The sequence below is a fragment of the Pantherophis guttatus genome, chromosome 2 (assembly GCF_059756535.1).
Source record: "Pantherophis guttatus breed Tessera chromosome 2, ASM5975653v1, whole genome shotgun sequence".
NCBI classification, from domain to species: Eukaryota; Metazoa; Chordata; class Lepidosauria; order Squamata; family Colubridae; genus Pantherophis; species Pantherophis guttatus.
The window spans coordinates 54,766,262-54,792,674 of NC_142064.1; the positions used below are offsets into that span (position 1 = coordinate 54,766,262).

At 33.7% G+C, this 26,413-nt stretch overlaps 1 protein-coding gene across 1 annotated transcript; it reads left to right on the forward strand.

The window, feature by feature from the left end:
• Window positions 1-25,418, forward strand: SNX2 (sorting nexin 2). The gene is made up of 15 exons (XM_034409963.2): window positions 1-281; window positions 4,113-4,230; window positions 6,893-7,056; window positions 9,743-9,809; window positions 9,980-10,023; window positions 10,115-10,256; window positions 14,571-14,649; window positions 17,543-17,618; window positions 18,852-18,965; window positions 19,197-19,290; window positions 20,978-21,183; window positions 22,552-22,695; window positions 24,526-24,606; window positions 24,716-24,787; window positions 24,957-25,418. Exons 1-15 carry the CDS (start codon window positions 174-176, stop codon window positions 25,005-25,007), a joined length of 1,560 nt encoding a protein of 519 aa, XP_034265854.1. The 5' UTR covers window positions 1-173; the 3' UTR covers window positions 25,008-25,418.
• The last annotated feature ends 995 nt before the right edge of the window (window positions 25,419-26,413 follow it).

Consider the following 26,413-nt stretch of genomic DNA (forward strand, 5'->3'; position numbering starts at 1 on the left):
GCCCCTCCCGGCCTCGTGTAGGGAAGGCGGATCTCGCGCATCGGGTCACAGCGGCCGTCACGTGAGGGGGGGGGAAGTAAAGGGGGCGTGGTCTATAGTCGTCATCTGACTGGCTGCAGCTGCCGGAAATCTCGCGCCTCTAAGAGTGGGGTGGGGGGGGAGAGCGGGGAAAGATGGCGACAGAAAGGGAGCCCCCTCCGTTTGGGGACGGCAAGCCGTCAGAGTTCGAGGAGCTGGAGGACGGGGAGGACCTTTTCATCAGCACCGTCTCTACCCTGGAGGTAAAGAGGAAGGAGTCGCGGTTTCTCCCACTTTTCTCTCTTCTTGGAACTCCTTATTTCTTCTCCCAGGGCAGCTGCTGTTGGGTTTGTCATGGCTGTCCCTCCCTCCCTCCGAGAGGTTTTGACTTAATGGGGGGGGGGCTTCCTCAAACCATGGTTTACTCCTGCGAGAGGCACCTGCCTCTTCTTTCCCTTTCATTCCCTGGGCTGGGGCTCGCCAACCCTTATTGCAGCAGCCAGCTCTGGGTTATTCCCAGCTGTGATACTTTTCTAAAATAAAAAAAACAAAAACACCAAGCGATTTAATTTTCCCCACTTTAGACAAGGGCATATATAGGAGTGGATTTCCTCCAGTAGGTTTCTCTAGTAGTGGGCTGCTTCTCCTGGAGAATGAGGTCTGAAAGTGCCAACTGTTTGAGAGTGTGCGTATTCCTTGCAGTGCTGCATAAAGAAAACATCTGTTAAAAATGGCTTTCTGTGGATGTACAGGTAGTCCTCGACTTACAACAGTTCATTTAGTGACCGTTTGAAGTTTACAACGGCACTGTAAAAAGTGACTTGTGACCATTTTTCACACTTATGACCATTGCAGCATCTCCACATGATTTACATGTGGATGCCATTGACAACTAACTCGTATTTATGATGGTTGCAGTGTCCTGGGGTCATGTGATCACCTTTTGTGACCTTCTGACAAGCAAAGTCAATGGGGACACCAGATTCACTTAACAAACATGGCAAGAAAAGTCATAAAATGGGGCAAAACTCACCTAATACATTTCTCACTTAGGAACATAAAGTTTGGCCTCAACTGTTGTTTTACGTCAAGGATTACCTGTATTTGAATATTCCTGAGCTATTTTTGCTGTTTCAGATATTCCTCAGTTGATACTGTCATAACTATTATGGGGGGCTGCTAATTGGGGAATAAAGTGTTACTGGAAGATGTTCAAATACTTTTGAAGTTTTGCTTTGAGTTCCACCCAGTGAAATCAGTGGGCTAACTTTTCAGTTGGCGTGCAGATCATTGTGCTATAACCCTACTGATAAATTGAAGGAGAGTAGTACACATTGTGTATTTTTCAATATAGGATTTTATTTGTTTCCTTATTGGGTACTCATGTCCTGCACCATTGATGAAAATTTAATTAGCTCACACACTGATTTGTGTATCTTGAATGCAACTAATAGATTTAATAAAAGAAGCTTGATAGTGGCTTGTCTCATGTTAATCTTTATAGGTCTAACACAAAATATTTATAAATCAAAATGTTCTAATTTGTAAACAACTGCATTTAGTATCTGTTTGCCATGTATGATAGCATTTAGTGAGCCTTCTCTCACAGGAAGGAAGTACTAATGCTTTGCTGGCTGTTGTTTCCTAAACTTACTTCCACCTTTTTATGCTGAGTCAGTAGTATTTTTCCTCCTTGTGAAAAAGTAGGCAAAATATGTAAAGGAAATATGCTTTCAGAAAATTGAATATAATACTCTTGCCTTTCTAAACTGCTCAGTTTAAATATATAATACTATAAACAAGACAACTAGAAATAATTGGTTGGTATTAATTAGATTAATTATACAGATATTCATATTTCTCATACATTGGAGTTTGACCCCTAGAACTTACTCTTGTGTTGTGGATGAAACTAGCAGTCAAAGTAGCTTTTACAGGAACAAAGACTAAAACAACAAATTATGTATGTGCATGTATAAAATCAATGTACATTGAGATGACTATTAATGTGAAATTAATAGTGATAAATGAAAGATTTGATATTTGCAGAATTTGATTTTGTAACTAAATTGTAGGTTTAATTTTCTAATTGGTAAGAAGTCACTAATTTTTGAGCCCAACAACTCAATGCATGAGAGATGAATTTGGATTATTGGTTAAAATCTTTGCTATATAACAAAGTTACTATCACAAGTTTTATCTCTACAACTATGGGGCACTGCTGTTTATCAGAGTATGTTGTACAATATTGTGATATAACTAAAAGCCCTATGTTGTTTTATTGAGTTATTGAAAGTTCAATGTTCAAATAACTACAGAATTATAGCGGCTTTAGTTACTTTTTTTTAGTAACCATTTCCCCTGGATTTGGTTCCATTTAACAATTAAGGCAGCATATCTGTATCCTGCAATATTAACAGACATGGGTTGGTGATGTCATAGAGGGTATGAAAGTATTAATATCTGAAAAGAGCTACATTAGAATTGCATTGAAAGTATCTTATCAGTTTCTCCTGCCTCAGCATTGTTTCCTGTCAGATAAATACATAAATGCTCAGATGCATTATCTGCAATCTAAATACAAAGCCTTGCATGTAATTTAAATCAACACTAATCTCTCCAGGGTAGCTCCCTATTCTATGTAATCACCCCAGGGAAATTAGTACAGGTGTGGAAAATATTTTGACTCCAGAATTCCTTGTTTTGAGCTAAGGGAATCTTATAAATGATCAATACATTTTGCACACCTTCAGAAAGTATAGGTAGCTTTGGCATACCTTTTATCTGAATAGCTTATGTTTGGTACCCAAAGTTTGGTTTATATTTCTTTTTCTGATTATATGTGCCATTATTGTATATTCAAAACAATGCCGAGTACTCTACCGGTAAACTATGGCTTCACATACTAAAATGAATGGGCAGTAATGGAATACACAACCACAAAATGTTCATGACTTCTAATTTGATAGCTTTTGTTTGCAGTTGAAATAGCTTTTAACCCTAAACAAGTAAATAAGGATGACTTGCTGACAAACACACTGGAGATCAGTTTTTACTCTCCTGCCCATCTAATTTCCAACTGCACTTAGCCACTCTTTGTTGGTATGAACAAACGAAAGAGTAGCCCTTCCAGAGTCTGGGTATTTTAATCCTTTTGTATTGTATATGTAATAATTAAATGGAACCTCTTTTTTCAGAAGTATTGCTATGGCTCTACGGTGCTTAGCTTTTAGTCATTTATCCTGCTACAGATTTGTTGAATAGATAAGCCTAATCTGTTAGGCCTTATTTTATATCCATGAAATGTTTTTATCTAATATTGTCCAATTGGTATTTAAAATCTTGGTCAAATAGATAGACTACCCTAGAGTTGCCCTAGGCTAGCTTCAAAGGAAATTACATTAAGGCTAGCTCCCTAGGAAATTAAATTACTAGCCTTTATATTTCATTCGTTGGCAGCCCATTTCTTAATTTATTTTGCTTCATTTAGCGGTGTGTAAAACTTAAGTATTTTGATGTTTTTAAATCTTTTTTATGATAATCAGTGTTAGCCTTATTGCACAGTCACTTAACCATTGTCTTTTTTGAGCTTTTGATACTTTAAGCTACTACAACTTACAAATAAATATTTTAAAAAATCATTTACTGATAAATCTATACAAATGAATTCAGAGATTCAACTGTATTAAGTTTTATATGATTAGTCTTCATATGGTTATAATTTTAAAAGCTTTTTAAGTTTGGATATACTTACATCAACCTCTTTTTATTACTCGGCAATAATTATTTCCTATTATAGGAGATTTAAAAGTCAACAGCGTTACCACATTTAAATTGGATTAACGTATGAATTAAATTTTAGACTGAGATTTGAGTGCATACGAATGAACAATATAGTGAAGATCACAAAGTGAAAACATTAGCTAAGGTATCCTGCTAAACAATAATTAATGGTTTCTTAGTGTATTATTCTACAGCTTTGAGGAAATGGAAAGTGCTGACATGAGTAAATATATTGTCTGCTTGTGAATGTTAACAAAAAAAATCATAGTGTAAATACTGACCGTTTCTCAACTCTTCATTCCTTTCTCTAGTCAAGCCCTTCATCTCCAGAACCAGCCAGTCTTCCAGCAGAAGACATCAGTACAAATTCAAATGGTCCTAAGCCTACAGAAATCTTATTAGATGATGACAGGGAAGATCTTTTTGCTGGTAATTTCTTTCCCATTTGTAGATGAGTTTTTTACTGGAAAAACTTCATGCATGCTTTTTCAGCGTATAATTTTAGTGACCTATTTTGCATCCTTTATCATCATTTAGTTAGTATTAAATACATCAGAACAGTTTTTAACATTTAAACAAAATTGGTCTGAATAACTATAACATTGCAACTATAGCATTGTAGTGGTAACAAGCAAATATCTCATATGTAAAATTATGACATTAAAAGGTCAGGCCTTTGTCAGTCTTAATACATATTATTTTCTTGTATATACAGAGTAGAGATTGAAAGATTAAAAGTTCATTCTTCTCTCTTTTTTTGCATATTAACAGCTTCCTATTATGTTTCATCTTGGGAAATCATGCTTTGACCTAAGTTTAACAAGGCAAGCCATATTTCCTATATTCAGTCTCTCTTGGCTTAAACTATAACACAGAACATGTTTTATTGAAACTGTTTCGGTAATTGAAGCATGAAGGACATAGTTGAATTAAATTAGTTTCATTTGTGCATATGTACTGACAGACATGGTTTTGTAAATGACGTTCAAGAAAGGGTTATTCAGTTGCATGGCATTAATTCAGTTCTCCTACTTCAATTTTCCTTAGAGCAGAAGTTACAACTTTTGGACTTCCCTTTTTTCTTTATCATGTACTAGATTGCTTTGGAAGAAAATGCAACCAATGAGAGCACATTTCTGAGAATCCTGTAGTATAAATTATGCAGCAATTGCTTTCCAAGATCAAACAACTGATGTATTTCATCTTTATGGCATTTTGTTCTTTAAGGCAGAATATAATCAAGGTTACACACAGTATGAGAAGCTTGTTCACATGGCTACTTATACAATTAAATGAGTATTTCTATTCAGTTGCTTTTAGCATTTTTATTAAGTTGCTATTTCTATTCAGTTGCTTTTAGGGGAGTTTTGATACTAATTTCTAGGATAAGTTACATTGATTATTTAACTTGGATTGTGGCCTCTAGCAGACCAAATAACTGCAAGTATTTCACGAACCAGTATAGAATTTCTTGAGAGTTGAGAACAGCTACTTAAAAATATAAACAGTGCTTGTTTAAAAATGCAAAATGTTTGTTCTAGCCACTCCTTTGTTGTGTTTTTTCATAAAGTATCAATTTTTCATTGAAAAAGAAACTATCTAAAAGAAATCTATGACCAAGTAAAAAGCAAATTCTGTATAGTCTTGATTGATTTTGAAAAGCTAATGTTGTTATTTGTATTTGTGGGATGGACAGGAAATGCCAGGACTATGGACTAGATTGGTTTAAAAAAAAAAAAAAAACTAGGATAAGGCAGTGACCAAACACTTCTGATTGTTATCTAGCAATGAGTAATAAAGTTACCAGAAGCTGATCTAAAGAAACTTTGGCAGAGATTACTATTGCAAGCTAAAAGAATGTTATATTTCCTGAATTCTAAATAATTAAAACCAGTCTTTAAGAAAGAGTAATTCATTGTTAGGATCTAAGGTTGCTTCACCCTTTATAAATATAGCAGCCCCAATTAGAACCTGCATCTCAGTTGTTAAAGTCAAGTGGTTGCTAAGAGAAACTCTGCCTGTGCTTATAATGTTACTTCAGTTTTTCCTTTGCTCGGACTTGTGAAAGTTGTAAATGCAAGCATTGGTCATTAAAGTTACTTTTTTATCACCATTATAACTGTGAACAGTTACTGAACAAGGCAGTCGCTAAACAAGCAAAAGTACACTGCTTGTACTTCTAATTATTCTGATGATACATTCCTGGTTCAGTAGCTTAACATTTATTACTTTATTTAAAGACAACTTTATGATGAATTATAACAATCATAATGATATAAAAATATATTGCATCAGCAGCTTTTCTCTTGCATACCATCCAAGCAGCTCACTGTTCATAAGATACTTGGAATGTCCTGAATCCAAGGACATGTAGAATATATCCACTCTAAGGTGCTTCAAGGTTTTATCACTAAAATACTATGTTATGCTCAATTGTAAGTTAAAATATTTAGTCATTTGACAACTATAACTATTTGGTTATATACACTTTAAGTGAAGAAATGTACTTTGAAATATATTATTTTACTTCATTCTCTATTTGATCCCTTCATAATTTAGATGTATATATTAAAACAGATAAATATTATACCGTAATCTATAATCATAATGTCTGAAATTATGGCTTAATCTTTGCTAAGAGGACATCTTGTAGAAAGAACAAGTTATTAAACTGCATGTGTGTCATCTGCTTGGCCAGGCTTACAGGCAGTACAAGGTTCATTCTCTAACTTTGTCTTTTAGCCATATTTGTATTTAAATGATGGATGATAGTAAAATGTGTATTCAGTATGGCTTCCATTTCTTTTAATAGTATGCTAATTACTTTTGTAATTGATCTTAATTTGCATTAACAGATACGTTTCTGTTACTTGTAACTATGGAGTACAGAATACGTTACAAATATTAATCATGCAATACATAATTTAAATTAAGCTTGCTCTGAATTCTAGACTTTTCACAATTATACTGAGGATCAGTGATCTGTACAGGAGCAAATGAAATATACTTTCAGAAGATAAATCTTTCTCTTTGTATACACGTGTATAAAAATATGCAGGTTAATGTATGAATGGTTCTCTTTTTTGTCTAGAAGCAACAGAAGAAGTTTCTTTGGATAGTCCAGAAAGGGAACCAATACTTTCTTCAGACTCTACTCCAGCTATAACTCCTGTTACCCCAACAACACTAATAGCACCAAGAATGGAATCAAAAACAGTAGTGGCCCCTGTGGATTTTGATAGATGCAGAGAAGAGGTATTTATTAAGTTAATAAGGCAATTTTCAAGCTGGGTACACAATTTATAATCAAAGTAAATGTGAATACATTGGCACTGTCCACAAAATTATTTAGCAATAAAGAAATAGTTAATTTGCTAAATGGTATTTATTCTTATGATAAATTTATGCATGGAACTGGTTTTATAATTCCTACAATTATGGTTACTTCTGCAGGGAATGCTGTCTTGTTTTATATTAATTGTATATAAATAGTTGGAGCCTTTTTGAATGAATATTGGAATAAATATTTTAACACAGTGGATATTGCCAATTAAGAAAACTTGGAAAGCTTTGAATGATTTTGCAATTACTTACTTAATATCCTGACTTTATTTTTTCAGTCATAGTTACTCAACATTTCAGTCATAGTTACTCAACATTAATCGTATTCACAATATTCTTCAGAATTAGGGAGGATTATGCTTTATCTTGTCTAATCTTAATGTTTTCAATTTTTTTATGTTGTAAGCTACCCGGAGTCATTGGCTAAAAGATGGGGACCAAATAAATTTGATAAATAAATACTATGTCTGCCAATTTAGAGATACCTCTAATTTCTAACTTGGCAGAGACATAGTACTTAATAATTTATCAAATTTATTTGGTCCCCATCTTGTAGCCAATGACTCTGGGTGGCTTACATCATAAAAAAATTGAAAAACATTAAAGTCATCCACTCTAAAAACACAGCAAGTAAAAACATTAACAGATAACAGCCAAGATGGCAAATAAGGGAGCCAGACACATGGGGGTGGGGACGTAGCATTGAGTTTTAACTAGTCACCCACCTCTAGTATGAAGTTCCCCCATTGGGTCCCCAAACCATCTGGCAGAGCCAGGTCTTGAAGCTCTTTTGAAACATCTGGAGAATGGGAACCAATCTTACCTCAAGGGATAAGATGTTCCAGAGGACAGGAGCCAGGGTAGAGAAGGTTCTTCTCTGGATCCCAGCAGCCGAAATTCCTTGGCTGATGGGATCTGCAGTAGGGTCCCTCTGTTGGCACGGATGGGGCAGATCAGTCCCATTGGGGTGAGAAAATTCCTCAAATAGCCTGGACTCATGCCAGTATTGTATCTATTGGAACATCTAGTTTATCTTGATCATGAATTTTCTAGTTCAAACACAATCAGGATTTTGGGTTCTTTGCAGCATGCTAAGAACAGAAAAATATGGCAACATCTTTGGCTGGTCCATATCTTGTCCGTCTTTGTTTATATAAAGGGAGTATTTTAGTAAAAATTCTGTGAGGTCCTTAGTGCGCTCCGAGTTTGGTTGTATTCTTATAGATGTTTTATTACCCAACTAGGCAATTTCATCAATGCTAGAAGCATGTGGGGTTTTTACTCTCTCTTTATGTAGAAATGGCTTGTCCTGGTCAGTGTTGCTGGAGTGTTTTTGATTAGCTACTTTTTTTTTTGTCTGATTTGTTTAATATGGTAAACATATACATAGTTGTATTCAGTTCAGTGACTTGACTTTTGCAAACATGGTATTATGAATCTCCAGTTGTCTTTAAACTGGTAAGGTGTTTTAGAATTAAGTACCTTGAAAACTGATTTTCCTTCAGAGGGAACTTGATTTCTATAAATAGAGTGGAATTTTAATAATCCATTAAAATATGAACAAGGCGATGACATTAACTAAAGTTTAGGGTTAATGACAGTTAACCCTAAACTTTAGGGTTAAAGAAAAGCTTTAACAAAAGTGGGAAAATGGTATTTGTCTCTCAATGTTAAACATTTGACTCTAATACGAATGTGTATACCACAGGATTTTAAAAATGCCGCATTCTCATTTCTTTTATCTAGAGTAGAAAATATAAATGTGAAAAGTAATGGTCATAATAAAAAGAATTATTTGAAAACAAAGGCTGTAAAACCGAGTTATAGATCTAAGGGGGTGGAGAGTACAAAGTTAGTGGCCTAGTTACTTTTAAATTTTGAATGTTTATCCTCTACACCATAAGATTCTTCATCTTATCAAAAAGCTCTGCAATTCTGTCTCCCAGCCTTTTTGAAGGTTTACTCTGTTTTAATTAATTCACCTGTTGTTGTTTTTTAAATGGGATGAACCTGGTCTATCCATGACCACAGAGTTTTGTGGGGAAAGAGCCAGATCTATTTGATTTTATTCTGACTTGTGTTTGTTCCACTATGGATCTATCATGTATCTGTTATAGTATTCCTAAATCTGCTTTTATCGGATTGGTTGGTGGAATTATTTCTAATCCTTAGTGATGATCGGAAAAATATTTATAGAAATGCCAATATTTTTTGCAATTCTTTCATAAATAGTTGTACTATGTTTGGGATAATTTGTTGGAATGTTTTTCATCAAAATACAAGTAGCCTTTATTCTCAGTACTGAAAAAGTGTTTTAATGCTGAGAAATCATAATCTTTTTTTGTATGAAAACTTTTCAGTCATAGTTACTCAACATTAATCATATTCATAATATTCTTCAGAAGTAGGAAGGATTGTTCCTTATCTTGTCTAATCGTTCAAATGATTTTCTTATTGAAAATATAGTGAGCTATGGTTGGGCTTTTTATATTTCTTGAACTACAGAGATGCAAGTGTGTTTAAACTTTAGAATTTGTGATTAGACATTAAATTTAGATTCTTGGAAAGATTGCTTACTGTTTAATATTACTTTTTTTAGATTGAAGAAGAAGCAAATGGAGATGCATTTGATATTGAAATTAATGTGTCAGATCCAGAAAAAGTTGGTGAGTCTGAAAATTGCTGCATTAATTAAAGAAATATTACTTTATTTTATAGCTAGAGTTTGATATAACTATTTAAGTCACGTGTATAAAAACTCTAATGTTAATAAATTATATAAACGGATAAATCTAAATTGTTAATAAATGTGTGTATTTATTCATTTACCATATAGGGGATGGCATGAATGCTTACATGGCATACAGAGTCACTACAAAGGTACCTATTACATGATAACTAATCAAATGTTTAGTGTTCAGCACTATATAAATGTGATATATTTTACAAATGCCTTTTTCTGTTTTTTTAGACTTCCCTAACTATGTTTCACAAAAATGAATTCTCTGTTAAAAGAAGATTCAGTGATTTTCTTGGTTTGTATGGCAAGTTAGCATCAAAATATCTTCATGTTGGTTACATTGTACCACCAGCTCCAGAAAAGAGTATTGTAGGTAAGTGTGACTAATGAATAATGGCATTCATCTTCCATAGTGAAACTATTATTCTAACAGTAAAAATTATGTTGCAACACATAAATCTATTTTTACACCTATTTGACAAATTTTACTTTTAGAGTAGGGATTATTAACCTTGGATCCATATACCCCCCGCCCCCGAGGTCTGTATTTAGATGTCCAGAGGTCTATGAACTTGGGGGGGTTGGAAAAATATATTTCCACTAACCTCTAACCATGACTAAATTGCTTATTTAGAGCCAAGAGAAGATAAAGAAAATAGTTACTTTATTAGTGAATTTTATTTTCACTGACCTCTAACTGAAAATTAACTTGTCTTATTGATTAATGGAATAATGAAGTACATATATTACTGTGTTACATGTTTGCTATTTGTAATATTTTGATAATATCAATAGTCAATATATATTTAATGTGTTTAAATACAATTTTCTGAGAAATTTAATGTGTTTAAATACAATTTTCTGAGAAGGGGTCAGTAGTTTCACTGCATTTCCAAAGGGCTCAATTGCATAAAAAGGAACTGAAGCTGGTATGGGGCCAGGTTACCTACAGAACCATCTTTGTCCCATTACACTAGCACGTCCCACCCAATTAGGCAGGAGACTTGTCATGAACCTGTCAGTTAAAGAATTTTGACTGACAGGGTCTAGGAAGAAAGTCTTTTCTGCCATTGCTGGCTTTGGAACATTCTGTCCCTAGAAGCAAGGCAGCCCTCCCCAGTCTCATAGCCTTTTGGAAATGTCTAAAGAACTAGGTCTGTTATCTCACTTCAAGCTTACAGTACAGCATGCACCCTGAAAGCCCTTCCTCTGCCTTTTAATTGACTTTTTAATATTAAGTTTTAAGTATCCTTATTTCTTACTTAAATGTTTATCTTCAGTTCTTTAAAAAAAATATTTTATTTCTATACCACCCAGAGTTTCTCTGTGAAGGAGATAGGTAGTTTCTAAACTTAATAAATAAACAAAGGAAGCCCCGCTTTTGAGATTTTTTTAAAAATGTAAAAACTAAATTAACATATTTTTGATAGAAAAGTACACTTTATTAATGTATTTTCTATGTTCTATTTAGTTGTCCCTTGGTCTTGGAACATTTAGCTACTTTTTCAATATTATGGTAAATTGGCAGTTAAAATATTTAGGTTAATCTCTCTATTAATCACATACTGATCACCAGTATGCTAATGATACTCAGCTTTACATCTCTACCCTGGGCCACAGTGGTGAGGCTCTTAAAGTCTTGTTCTACTGTCCAGAGGTTGTGGAGATCCAGATTGAATCCTAGCAGGACACAATTACTGTTTGTCATCAGGATATTCAGATGGTCCAGTGGTGTATGTCGAGAGTGCGGGGGGACCAATACTCCTGAAGAAGTAAATCTGTGATTTGAGTATCATCCTAGATTCACAGTTCCTGCTTGATTAGAAATTAGAAACCATAACCAAGGTGGTTGGAAGTTAGATTAGCCACCATCTGCAAGCAGTTGGAGCTCTTCCAGAGGATATTTGGGACTCATTTGCATGTTTATGTATTTTGTATCTTACTGGATCATAACTTTTTGAATGTTTGTATTTCTGTAAAGTAAAGTTATGTGGAATCATGATCAGTTATAAATGTAATAAGTAAAAACCTTGGTGGTTCTCCCAGGCCTTTGATTAGAATGATGGTTGAACCCTTATGGTTTGTTGTTGTTGTTTAGTCTTTGGTTATAGTCTTCCATTCAGTTGTTTTTTTCTTGATATATTTTATGTTAATGTTTTATTTATAAGCACTTCAGAGTTATTGTGGACAACTGAACTCACAACTGAAATTATTATTTATTTATATCCTGGCTTTATTATTTTTACAAACTCAAGGCAGTGAACATACCCAAAATACCTTCCTCTTCCTATTTTCACCACATAACCACCCTGTGAAATGGGCTTGTGAGAAAGAAAGTGATTGATCCCAGATCACCCAGCTGGCTTTCATAGCTAAGGTGGGACCAGAGTGCACAGACTCCCACTCTCTAGTCTAGTACCTTACCACTTGACCAAACTGGCTCTCTATATATTTAGAGAAAAACTGGGTGCACATCTCAAGTTATTTTTTTGGCTTCTACTTATATTCACAATATCATTAAACTTTGATGTTCAACTGTTCTGAAGAAACTGTTCTGAACAATTGAAGAAAGCTTATTCATTTTTGTATAGGATAATAATGAGTGTAAATTTGTAGAAACAGCACTTTCAACCCTTTGGTAAGGTGTTCAAATTAATCAAGGAAAGTAATATCTCTAAAAATGAACATAAATTCTTTCCCAAGAGAAATGGAATAGACTAACGAGAAACAATATTGTGCATTGATATTGAGAATACTAATATTTGATTTGAAAAAACTTGGGCAGAATTCTGACTGAATGGTTTTATTGTTTGGTTATTTGGTTGTTTCAGGCTGATTGTTGCTTATTTCAAAAATAATTTGAAAAGTCTTTTGGACATTACAAAAGTACAGCACTTTCTGTTATTCATTAAGCTGCCTGATTTTTTTCAAGCTTCAATATAAGTTGAGTCTGAAAAAAGAGCTGCTTCTATTTTAAGAGTCCCATTGATTTTTGAGAAGTGCGATACTTCTACCAGGTCAAAAGCACACTTTCCAATTTGTTTTTGCAGTGTGCACAGCCCTAGACTGTGGCTGATGGCTTTTCTCCTTTGGATTTCAGGAATGTTCTTTGAAATACTCAAAGAATATGCAATATTTTTCATTGCATATTCAAAAAATGAACGTATTACATGTAAATCTAAATGTTTGTGCTAATTCAGTAATAGCTGAATGAAGCTTTCATCTATGAAAAAGCCTATTCATGTTTAAAGTTTTATCAGATTTATATACTGTTTATTCCAGAAATTAATCTAGACTAAGACTGCTAGAGCTAGGTGAACTGTCTTGGCTAAGAGAACAACTCATTTGTGCTACTTATCCAGCTGATTGCAAATATAATGGTTGACTTAGTGTTTTATGCTTCTGAAATGATTTTCTTCAGGTTCTGTGTATGAATGGAAGACAACAAAAATAACTTCTTTTGTTTCACTGTAGTCCCTCCTCCCTTCTGTAGACTACTAAAAGGGTAACCAAAACGCTGTCCTTTTTAAATAAGTGGGTCCATTTGGAACTTTGGAAGAATGTCACGTACATTCTCCCCAAATGTCTGCAATGTATGAATCAGCAATAAAAACACTCCCATTTTCCAGAAGCCTAGTATTTGAATAAATTGTCAGTTATCTTTTTAATCTCCCAATATGTTCTCAGCTAATCTTTTGTTTTTTTGGAAGGCAAATGAAATACTTTCTAAATAAAACTTAAGAGTGCAGTTAGTACCATTTATATTTTCAAGGAAAATATAATTATTGAGATTCCTGTTTTGCCTTGCAGTGTGTTGGCTTTTAACTTTTTTTAATTAAAAGAATAAAATCAGGTGAAGCGTGGAACCTGGTAGATCTCAAGGAAAATAATTATTGAGCATATTATTTCTGCACTGGACACTAAGTCTTAAAAAGTAAAGTGAAAACTTTTGTCTCACACTCTCATCTGAAAAATGATGTTTAGGCGCGAAGGAAAATAATTATCTAAAATTGGCCAGCACAGATCTCTCCACATTACTATAGTACAGTTCATATACTGTAAGTAAATTCATATTTACAGAAAAGAAAAGCATGATGTTCAAATTATAACAAATTAAAATATATTTTTGTGACCTTAAGGTATTTTATGAATAATTTTTATTAAAAGATTTTGCAAAGGTTTTAAAAATTAAAGAAATTTAGAAAAAATGCAAAAAGAAAACGTTTATACAAGTTTATAAAAGGATAAAAGAAAAAAAGAAGAATAACAAAAAAGAAAGAAAAAGATCATAAAAGCAATTAGATCTTCTTTGAAGTTATCACAAATATAGCAATTACCATCTCCACCCTTCCATATTACATATCATAGTTCTTGCCATAAGCAAACCTTTTTAATCTGTAAAGCCCCAAATTGATTCATTTTTGTCCTTTTCAGCAAAAACCCATAAAAGGTAGCTGAATTCCCTCCATAATCAACAAGTCTGTTTAGCTATTTCTGCAAACTCTGTCATCTTCACAAGGTGTTCTTCTATTATTGATGTGCCTATAGTCTTCCATCTTTGTACACATAATAACCGTGCATATATGTGACCTTATTAGATTAATATACTGTACATTTAGATATGAATTTGACAAAAGGTCAGAATTTCATCAGGTTAAAAAATGAATTTATGTCACTTCCTTCAAAGGCATGACGAAGGTAAAAGTAGGCAAGGAAGATTCCTCATCTACAGAATTTGTAGAAAAAAGAAGAGCAGCATTAGAAAGGTAATTGATTATTTGTAGTATTATTAAATGAATGTGCAGTGAAGTATACAGTTCTATTTGCTTCTCAGACTATTTAATTTTACATGCTAAACTGTAAAAGAAACCATTCAGAATAAAATCTGAAGTTGATATTAAAATGTTTATATAATGAGGATGGCATATTTCAGTATGAATATCATGTAGAAATATATATGTGTATTTGTATGTGTATAGATATGAAAGACAGAAAATACCTTTTCTCTCAGAAAGGTTGTTTGGCATGCTAAAGGTAGCTGCATCTGCTCAGAATCAAATATAATTCAAAATCCAGCATTTAAATGTTTTAAATATTGCTTAGATTTTCATGTGGCACTTGGAAGGACTTCAGAAGTTAGTTTACATTGATCTAGATTTCAATTTCTAGTTTTCATTCTTGACTGCTTCTGCAAGTGACATCCGCTATGAAAGTATTTGTGATTTATTCATGAAAGACAGGGCTTTGAATGCCATCCTTCTATGCTATCTTTATTACTATGTATGAAAAATCATAATGTGTCAAAATGTTTCTATGTAGCAGTTACTTAAAGGGAGACTTGTCACTAGCATATCAATATTATCTAGTATCATTGTAACTTCTCAAAGTAATATTTGGCTTCCCTGAATATTACATTCCAGACTAAATCATTTTAAAAACCTTTTCCCACCAATAGAATAGAATGAATATATGTAGCCCGGATTGAACTGTGGAGTCCTTGTTGCTCTTTGAGCTTGGTTGTTTGCTGGCAGATGCTTTGTTACCTTCCTAGGATAGTTACCAAACTAGTATCTGAAGAGGTTAACAAAATGTCAGGTAACAAAATGTCTGCAGGCAGACCAGCAAGATCAGATAGCTTCAGATACTTCACAGTAATGCTGTTAAATTAGGATGTTACTAGAATAATCCACTTTATGTCATGCCCATCTGGTAGTGATGAGTGATTCCCCCCCCCCATTGGAAAAAGACTTTTATATGCCCTGATTTTGTTGTACAACAAAGCTAATCAAAATTGATATAGCTACACTCCTGGCAATTCCTCCTTTTGATATGGAGCAACTTTCCAACAGTTTAGCCTTGTAGATATGATTATGATGATGATGTTGGTGTTCCATATTTAGGGCAAGAGGATGGAGATTCTCCATGATTATGAATCTAAAAATAATAAAAAATAAAAAATAAACAGGATGTGTTTTTACTTCTTGAAATTACATTACAGGGTGGGTTTTTTTTTGGTGTGGGGTTGAGTAAGACTGATTTTTGCACAATAAATGGATTTTTGATATTGTCATGAAAATATTCCTTAGTAGGAACTATTAACTTAATAGGAACTATTATTCAAAGATGGATTCTATTTTGTATATTTGCTGGGCCAGCTTTAATGGATGGGTGGCTCTTCCTCCATACAGGCATATATCTATATAATGTAGAAATGATTCTTGTAATATTCTAGTAAATTGCTTGCTACTAAGCATACAATAAGATAGTGGTTTATCAGTTAAAATATTTATTAAAGTTGTGAGATTATATTGAGTCTGCATACATCTTTATATAAATATATAAATTGATTATATACATTTTCTTGATTATTGGATTGTTCTATAATGGAAGCCCTTATTTTAATTAAGTGATAAAGCAATAATAAAACATAAAACTTGATGGTATCCAGGTGTCTTCGGAACAGAACATGAAAAGGATATTTGCCTAATCTACCATATCGGATAGAGTAGGTAAGCCCCAGGTTTCCCCCCCCCCCTTCTGTGTTACCTTTTAGTGGGCCTAGGAAGTGTGTCTTTTCCATAGCAGCCCCTGTGGAATGTGCTTTTCCCTAGAGATTTGTCAGGCATCCCCTATCTTAACATCCCAGAAAGCCATAAAGAGCTGAATCTTCTGAAGTGTAGGTATAGCATGAGCTTGGAGTCTGAAGATGGTGGTGTTGACTGCGTTGTTGGAGATCGTTTGAGTTGCCTGGGATTTTTCTGTTTTGTTTTATTTTGTGTTTTTATGATATTTAATTCTTTATTATTGCTATTTGCCAGCCAGAGTTGTGTCTCTTAAGATGGGTGGCCATATGAATCTTTTAAATAAATAAATGTCAGCAGTAAAATGCATTCTACTGGGAAATCTAAAAGAGTTGGTGTGGCATGGCTTGTTTTCTAAAATGTATAGTAATTTGCCCTGGTTGCATTTTCTTATCTGTGATTCTCAGTAAACTTTTGGATCACACAGATTCTTGTGAATTGGAACTAATGTTCTAACTAATGTTTAGCAGAAAGGAAGAATAAGAAAGAATAAATGGTAAAGTCAGCACACACATTCTTTTTTTAAACACAGGATGGTAAAGTTGGAACATATTATTATTGTTGTTTTAATAATATGTTAACATAATGGTAAATAGTAAATATAGTATAGTTGCTCCTATCATAAAGTGTTATAATATAGGAGTGATCACTGATATATAAGGATATTGTATGACATATTATTGATCAGATTATATCCATTAATTTTCTATTTGTAACAAAAATTAGAATTATTAAGCTTCTTCCAGGAGGAACAGCTTCAAATATTGGGATAGTTCTGCTCTTTGGGTTTTTTTTCATGTAAACTGGATATTATAGCTTTTGTCAAATCAACAAGCTAGTTTACACAGTTTTGCTTCCATTCTAGATTCCATAAACATTGATATTTAATTGGTTGTTTTAGTAAAAAGAAAAAAGGTTGAAAGCTTTTATTGAGACTGAACTGTCCTATATATCTTGGAATTATTACAAATTTTAAAATATACTGTCTTCCCCTGTTTTAGTATATATTCATTCTATGTATGGCATTTTTTAAATACTATCAAGAACACTAAATGTTCTCTAACTTTTAAAATTGTAGGTACCTACAGAGAACAGTAAAACATCCAACCTTATTACAAGATCCTGATTTAAGACAGTTCTTGGAATGTTCTGAGGTATTTAATTCTATTTTTCCATTTGTTTAGTTTTACATATTACCTACCAAACATCTGGTTTTGTGCACAACTACAGTGCTGATAACAAACTTCCATTATTTAAAGCTAGGGCAAGTGAAATCCTCTTTTCTTGCTGGCATTTAATAAGTAATCTGATTAACTCTGCAAAGACTTTTGTGTCTCTGTTTCAAAATGTAATACTTGATATTGGATTACATCTTTGTATTACAAGAACAAAAAAGCTTGTAATCATTTAATTCCCTGGTAGAAGACTTCAGTCATCAGTGCTGTCAATTTGACATTTCATTTAAAAGTAGAAAATTATCTTCAGAAAAATTTCTAGCTGGATTAATATACAGCTGATGTAATTTTCCTGCTGATAAATGTTACAGATTTCCAAATTATTCAGTGTGTCCGAAGATGGTACTGTAAGGCCTAACAAACTGCTGTTTGGTGAAAGAAAGTGCTGGAACTTTAGCTGGTTATTAACATATCATGTTAACCGTGGAAACTTGATTCAGGTTCCCAAATCCTTTTTTTTTTTTTTTGGCTGTTTAAAGAAACCATATTTTGCAACTTCTATGTATAAATAAATGTATAACTAAACTCTTTTAATAATATACCTGGAAAGCTTTAATAGTTTTGCAGCCAACTGTCTCTCTTCTCTCTCTCTTTCTGTGTTTATGTGGGTGCAGGGAAAAACAGATCTTCTATGGAAAGGTGCATGTGAATAATCAGGGTTTGAAGTTAGTGTTCACATACATAATTAAAAACACTAGCTCATAATCTCTCTCTCTCTCTCTCTCTCTCTCTCAACATAAGATACATTATATCCTAGTAATATGTTAGTGCTTGAAATATCTTCAACAACAAAAAAGTTGTCAGTGCATTTGTTATGTGGAAGCAGTAGCATCGTATTGCCCTTAAAAGCTCCACTGCTGTTGGTATACGAGTAGCCAGTTAAAGCATTTGGCGGCAGTGTAACAACTTTTGACAAATGGTCTCTGTGTTCCATCTAAATGTAAAGGTGCAGAAGAAAAGCAAATTGAAAGTCTATTTTTTTAAGTTTTCCTCTGAGGATGTAAAAGTAGTAAATTTAAGAAATTAGGTTCCACTATATTGAAATGTATGAGGGGGAAGAAAACACTACATCCTTTTCAGTCCCTTTGGTGCCCAGTTAAACCTCCAGCCTTTTAACCAGTTTGTTTGCCCTTATTTGTCATTCAATTCCAGCTGCCGAGAGCAGTTAACACCCAGGCTCTGAGTGGAGCAGGAATATTGAGGATGGTAAACAAGGCTGCCGACGCTGTCAACAAAATGACGATCAAGATGAATGAATCGGATGCAGTAAGAGCTGATTTTTCGACTTGAATAATGAGATGAATTAATGAGGTTCAACAGTTGCATTTTAAAACCATAGGAGTAGAAAATGGGATATTAATTTACTTATTGGCTTGGATTCTCAATTGCATCAGTTGACCACATGTTTATACTGAGTTAATTTCTTGCTTTAGAAAGGGAATTGTAGTTTGCAATATAGCATAAATTGTAAATGTTTGTTTGTTTCATTTTTGCCAGTGGTTTGAGGAAAAGCAACAACAATTTGAGAATCTCGATCAGCAACTTCGGAAACTTCATGGTAGTGTAGAATCCTTGGTCTGTCATAGAAAAGGTAGATATGTTAATTAGTTTTTTACTTTTTTAAAAGTTAAACATGAATGAATGTTTCTAAAATTTCTTATGATCAGAAACCTTAAATAATTTCAGGACAAGAAACTAGCTAAATGCTGAACTATGCAATGTACAATACATCTCATGCAAAAATGTTGTTGATTTTTAGAAACTGAGAAACCATTTTTTTCAATGGATATTTCTTATCAAATAATTTCAGTTTGTAAAGTAGGGATGCAGTGGCTCAGTGGCTAAGATGCTGACTTTGTCAATCGAAAGGTCGGCAGTTCAGCGGTTCGAATCCTAGTCCCGCGTAACGGCGTGAGCTCCCTTTACTCATCCCAGCTTCTGCCAAACTAACAGTTCGAAAGCACATAAAAAATGCAAGTAGAAAAATAGGGACCACCTTTGGTGGGAAGGTAACAGTGTTCCGTGCACCTTTGGCATTTAGTCATGCCGGCAACATTACCACGGTGATGTCTTTGGACAGCGCTGGCTCTTCGGCTTTGAAACGGATATGAGCACCACCCCCTAGAATTGGGAATGACTAACACATATGTGTGAGGGGAACCATTACCTTTAAAATAACTGAACACTTGAGATTCTTAGACAGTGTTCTGCTTATAAATATATTAATGTTGCATTAAATGGATTAGTTGAATATCTTCTTTTGCAACCTACTAATAAGGAAAGTGATTTTTTACAATAAGAGGAACTGGATGAACAATGCTAGAGAGTAAAAGATGATATCTATGTATTAAGTATCAAAATCTTAATATCTGTGATTGAAATATGATATAGTATCTTTTCCCAAGACCTAGTATATAAATCCCAATGTACAGCACCATTAAAATGGAAGATTTAAGAAAGAAAACTAACATAGTTAATTGGAAATTTGTCAGTTGCAGGAGTCTTTCCTAATTTCATAGAAATGGATAGGAAGGGGTGAATCAAGGTTGGAGCTAATCAGGTGCCTAAATCAGGTACATAAATCTTCCAGTGCAATCAATGGTATATGTGTAAGATAGAGAATGGAGTTCTTCTTGACATTTGTCCTCTTTTTGTATTAGATCAATACGATGTTCAGGGTTTTTTTTTTAATGCCCTAAACTAGATATTGAAGATCCACATCTAATCTATAGTGTAGCATATAATCTTTTTACGAGGAGATAGTAAATTACACAAGCATCCCAATCCTTACATGTTTTGCATTACAATACACATGACTAAATTTATTTTACTGACATTTGCTTCATTGGCAGCAATTTCCCAACACTTTGCTATATAAACTTTGGCAGAATCTGTTTTTAGCACAGATTGTAGTAATATGATAGGTTTTTACTCTGAAATGGTTGTACTGCTACACAAGATTATTTCATATCATACACACTATCATTTTAGGAGTAACATATAAAGTTCTTGTGATTTTAGCATGTGCTTACTGGCAGAATTTGTAATTTCTTAAAAATGGTTAAAATAATAGATAAAATAGAATTGAGTATTGGTATAGAACAGGGGTGTCAAACTTGCATTGTCATGGTGTCGTCACATGACATATCGCAACTCGCCCCCCCCTTTGCTAAACCTGGTGTTGGCGCGGCAAGCGAATGACACATCCAGGCGGCGGGCCATGAGTTTAACAGCCCTGTATAGAAGATTCATATTCATTGTTCATTTGTTTGTTTCAGAACTGTCAGTCAATACAGCTGCCTTTGCTAAAAGTGCTGCCATGTTAGGGAACTCAGAAGACCATACTGCTTTATCAAGAGCTTTGTCTCAGCTTGCTGAAGTTGAAGAAAAAATAGACCAGTTGCATCAAGAACAAGCTTTTGCTGATTTCTATGTATTCTCTGAGCTACTCAGTGATTACATTCGTCTTATTGGTGCTGTAAAAGTAAGCCCGCATTTAAATCTATACAAATGTTCATATATAGGTACTCCTCACTTAATGACCTTTCTTTAGTGATTGATTGAAATTATTTTGTTGCTGAAAAAAATGACTTCTGATTGGTCCTCACATGACTGTTGCAGTGTCCCCACAATCATGTGATCACCATTTACAAACTTGGCAGCCAGCTTTCAACAAGCAGCAAGATTGATGAGGAATCTAGCAGGCAGTTATAAACCGCAGTCATGATGAGGAATCTGGCAGGCAGTCACAAACAATGTCTCACTTAACAACTGCGATAGGGATGGCTAGAACTGCCATCACTAAGCACGATGTTGTTATGTCATGTTTCAGTTAATCACTGCTTTGCTTACCAATGGAATTGCTGGTCCCATAAGTGAGAACTACCTATGATGCAGAATTTATATTCAATGCCATGACATTTGTCATGATATTTGATTTATATCCCACGTATTTCCTGAACCCAAGGTAGATCTCATGTGAAAGTGAGGACTAGAACTCAAAATGTCCCAGTTTCTTAATCATTATACCAAGGGTGCTCTCATACAAGTTCTTAGAACCTTTCTGAATTCGGGCTTTGAAAACTAATCAGGGTGAGGTCTGAGTAGTATTTTGATGGGGCAACATTAGACAATTTTACTGCAGACTAAACTGAGCTGTCAAAAAAAAAAAATCCTGGAAAAACAGAATGTCAAACAGGTGGTGTTGCCAAGAAAATTGCATAAATGGAAGTTCCCATAAAGTCAATGATACAGGTAAACCTTTCTTGCCAACTGCTTCATTTAGTGACCATTCAAATTACAATGATGCTCAAGAAAAATAACTTTATGAGCAGTGCCCACATTTACGACCTTCACAGTATTATTCAATCACACGATTGCCATTATAGTCAGTACATGTTGTCCTGTGCCTGTCTTTGTTATCTTTCCTTCTTAACCCTAACCCCCGTAAAACAGAAAGATCAATGAAAAAGTAATTGCAGGAGAGTAAGTATTTAAAAAAAAGACAGGCACAGAGACATTGACCCCATATATTGTTTAGGGGTGTGTCCCCCCCCTCGCTCCTTTTTTTCTTTCCACTCACAGAGTGGAGAGATTGGACAGGAAAGGATTACAAGAGAGTAAGGAGACACATATGGGTCATCCTGGGCGCCCAGTCCCAAGCACAAGTCTAGTACATTACAGGCAGCAGCTGGCCAGGTTAAATTCTTCTTTAGATTCAAGTTATTTTATAGATGAATAACTATAGACATTTAATAATGATCAGAGCTCTTTTTAATTAAAATGCAAAACTTTTTTCTTGAAATGTCAGATTTTGAATCTCATCTTTTTTTTTAAACCACATTGTTTATAGGGTGTATTTGATCATCGAATGAAATGTTGGCAGAAATGGCAAGATGCTCAAGTCATGTTACAGAAAAAACGAGAGGCTGAAGCTAAACTTCAGCTTGCCAACAAACCTGACAAATTACAGCAAGCTAAAGATGAAATCAGAGAGGTATATTTTATAATGCAGTACCTTTTTAATTAAAAAAAAAACTTTTTGTTCTTCATATTCTTTGCCTTTAGTGCAGTTCATATATGGTTTTAATCATCATTAGTTCAATTATTATTAGAATAACAGTAATCTCATACATTTTCTTAAATGTATATTCATATTTGTGAATATACCACTGAATGCCACTTTTTAAAATAAAAAGTTATAGCATTTAGACTGAGGCAATTTATATTCTGCTATATGAAACACTCATTTCCAAAATATAAATTTCTGACTGTCAGCTTTACAATTGCATATACATATTTTTCACTTGTATAGCATAATCTATCATCAATAGAATGTTAAAAGAGCTAGACGGTATCATAATCATAATCTCTACACTTTTTTCTGTTATGCTTCATCAAGGAAATCGAAGAGGTAGGAGAACATACGCTTCCTGTTCTTATTTCTTACATTGAATAAGAATTGTTAATATTCATTAACAAGCAAATCCACCTCTACATTTTTCTTAAATACTAGACATACTTTTTTTTAACAAAGTAGCATATGTCTTCAGTGAAGATTTTATACTTTTATGAAAGTGCTCAATGATCAGGAAAGCATACAGTATTCCGGTAGTATGATAAGGATTAAATGACTGAGAACCAACATATGTTCTGTAAAAATATTTGTTGCTTTTCTCAAGTGACTCAGCTACTAAAGAATTAAGTATCTCTGGTGTCTAAACTTTTAATTCTTCAGAGTCAGTTCTTTATTAACACAATCCATAAATTTAATAAATAAACAACTCCAGGCTATTTTTAAAAGTCTAATATTGAAACTTTTACAGAGTAATTTCTTTTTTAAAATGAATTTGAATTTAAACTACTTTTGTCAGGTTTTTTACATATCAACTTCTATACATTGTCATAGTTTCCTTTGAACACTCTTCCATAATTACATTTAAGTTGGAAACTTAATAGCCAATTTAACATATTCACTGCAATCACTATATTCTTTAATTGATCTTTAATTTTATATAGAAATTCTGTTCAGTGGAAGGAGCCTTTTTAGGGATGATTGTTCCAAATACGTGACTGTATGTTGATTCATATACGAGTTATTCAAATAGGATGTAAGATATAGGCCTAGGATATCTAATTCCAAGACTACTGTAGTTTCTTTAGAGTATTTCATACTATGTGTCAAGTATAACAGATACATGAATGGCTGACTTAAATATTAAGCTTTCCTAAAATAAGAATAATTAATCCTTTTAAGTATATCTGGACATAGAATTTATGCTATAGGTTAGTGGTCCCCAACCTTTCCGACTCTGCAGACCGGTAGCATGGCAGAAGAGGGCATGCTTGCACGTACACGCCTCTTGCACAAATGCATCCTCACACACTCAACCTGCCACTTCCACGGCCTGGTTCTCAACAGGCTGGCACTGGGCCACAGAGTGGGGGTTGGAGATCCATGTTATAGGTCTATTACTTTACAGGAAATTGAACAACATATTCTGGAACTATCATTAGAACTTAAAAATTAAAACCAAAAGAACTGATAGTTTTGAAAGGGAAAATGTATTTTGAATAGTACTTCCAGGGAAAGTTCATATTATAGTGTTGGAAAATATATATGCTATCATTTTCTACTGAAAAATAAGAATAATTGCATTCATCATTATTATCCCTAAGGTGATAGATATAATAGAAGGTTTACTTTGAATGACAAACCTTTTCATTTAGATTATATTGCTATTTATTTTGTTACATTCACTCTTTAAAAAAATAGTTATATGCTTAATTACATGTGTTTAAATTATATGCATTTTTTAACTTTTAGTGGGAAACAAAAGTTCAACAAGGAGAGAGGGATTTTGAACAAATCTCCAAAACAATACGCAAAGAAGTAGGAAGATTCGAGGCATGTATACAGGCTGTTGTGAAAAAAATATTTATTAAATGGATCTTATGAAATAAACTTTGGCAAGGTTGTTCAGTGAGTAAATACCTTAATTCCCTTTTACTGTCAGAAAGAACGTGTGAGAGACTTCAAAACCGTTATAATCAAGTACTTGGAATCATTAGTGCAAACACAACAGCAGGTAAGATTATTTTCAAATAATCATAACACATTTTAGAGTTTTACTCAATGAAATTCATTAGATATTTACCTTAAAAGAATTTTGAGTAGTCATGCATGTGTGTATGTACATATATGCATGTGTATACATGAAATGCTGTTTACTACTTTTTCTTTTTTTTCCTCCCCAGCTGATAAAATACTGGGAAGCATTCCTACCTGAAGCCAAAGCCATTGCCTAGAAAAGACGACTTTCCAATATGAAGATTCTTTGGATGTTGTCCCAGTTGAATTAAATTCCACAATGAAATCACTTTAAAATCATCCAAATAAACCACTATATATTTTATGAATTTAACATGTGGCTTTTTATATACTATAGCATCTTATTAACAGCTGCATGTCCTGACCCTCTTTGGACTGTGGCATGACATTCTGCAATACTTGCGAATTGAACACTATTGTGTCTTAATGTTTGCACTAAGATGTGCAATGCAAGGCCAGAACGTTATTTTTGTTCTTTACTATAAGTTCTGTCTACTTGATTCTTTATGAAACAAATTGCATTTTATTAATGTTCACATACACATTCCTGTAAATAATCAAGATTTTGTGATTACAGTAATAAAGGGATGTATCTTGTGCAACATTAATCATCACCTGTGTTAATTTTGTTCTTCATTAATTGATTATAAACTGTAAACCCTGGTGAAATAATTGGTATTTAGTAGTACTATCAGTTTTATGCATATGAAAAGTATTTTCAAAATTAAACGATTGCACTTAAATGCCTTTTATTTGGCCTTAACAAAAATCTCGGATACTAAACCATGAAACTGTTACAATTTACAAATCGATTTGTTTGGATTGTTTCAAATTGATATCATTCTAGTAACAAGGCTCCTTGATCCAATGAAGACTTCTGTCAGGGAGTAAAACTGAAAACTCAACATTCTTCTACTTAAATTCTTATGATATTCTAAGGAGTTTCCTGTTTTTAAAAGCACCTTTATACAGTGAAAAAAAGAAGGCAGTCCTGAAGTTTTTTAAGTCACTATCCTGTTTCCCCAAAAATAAGACACCCCCTGATAAGCCCAATCGGGCTTTTGAGCAATTGTGCTAAAATAAGCCTACCCTGAAAATAAGCCCCCCCAAAAATATTTAAATACATGCGCAGCCAGTCCCCGCCATTTCCTCTGGTTTCCTCCATGCGCCCCAAAATAATAACCCACCCCCCAAAAAATAAGTCCAAGCGCTTATTTCGGGGTTCAAAAAAATATAATACAGGGTCTTATTTTGGGAAAACACGGTATACAATTTGGAAAATGGCATTTTAAAAAAACGATTCTCTGAATTTTTTATGTTCCTGAAAGATATTTAAATTCTATGGTTGGAATATTTGTCTCAGTGGAAACATGAATTTTGCCATCTCCACTCCATCTGAAAAAATACGATGTTGGCTCTAACTTCTAGCTGGCAGGTATTTTGGCAACTTTAGTTGTGTTATTTCTAGGGTTGCAATATTTTAACTCCTTATCTGATAAGGCTAATCATGAGATAGAATTACACGGGCATGTAACAATTGCTTGAATATTTTATGAATCAGTCCTAAAGTGGAAATCCCACATAGAACAAGATAACAAAACAT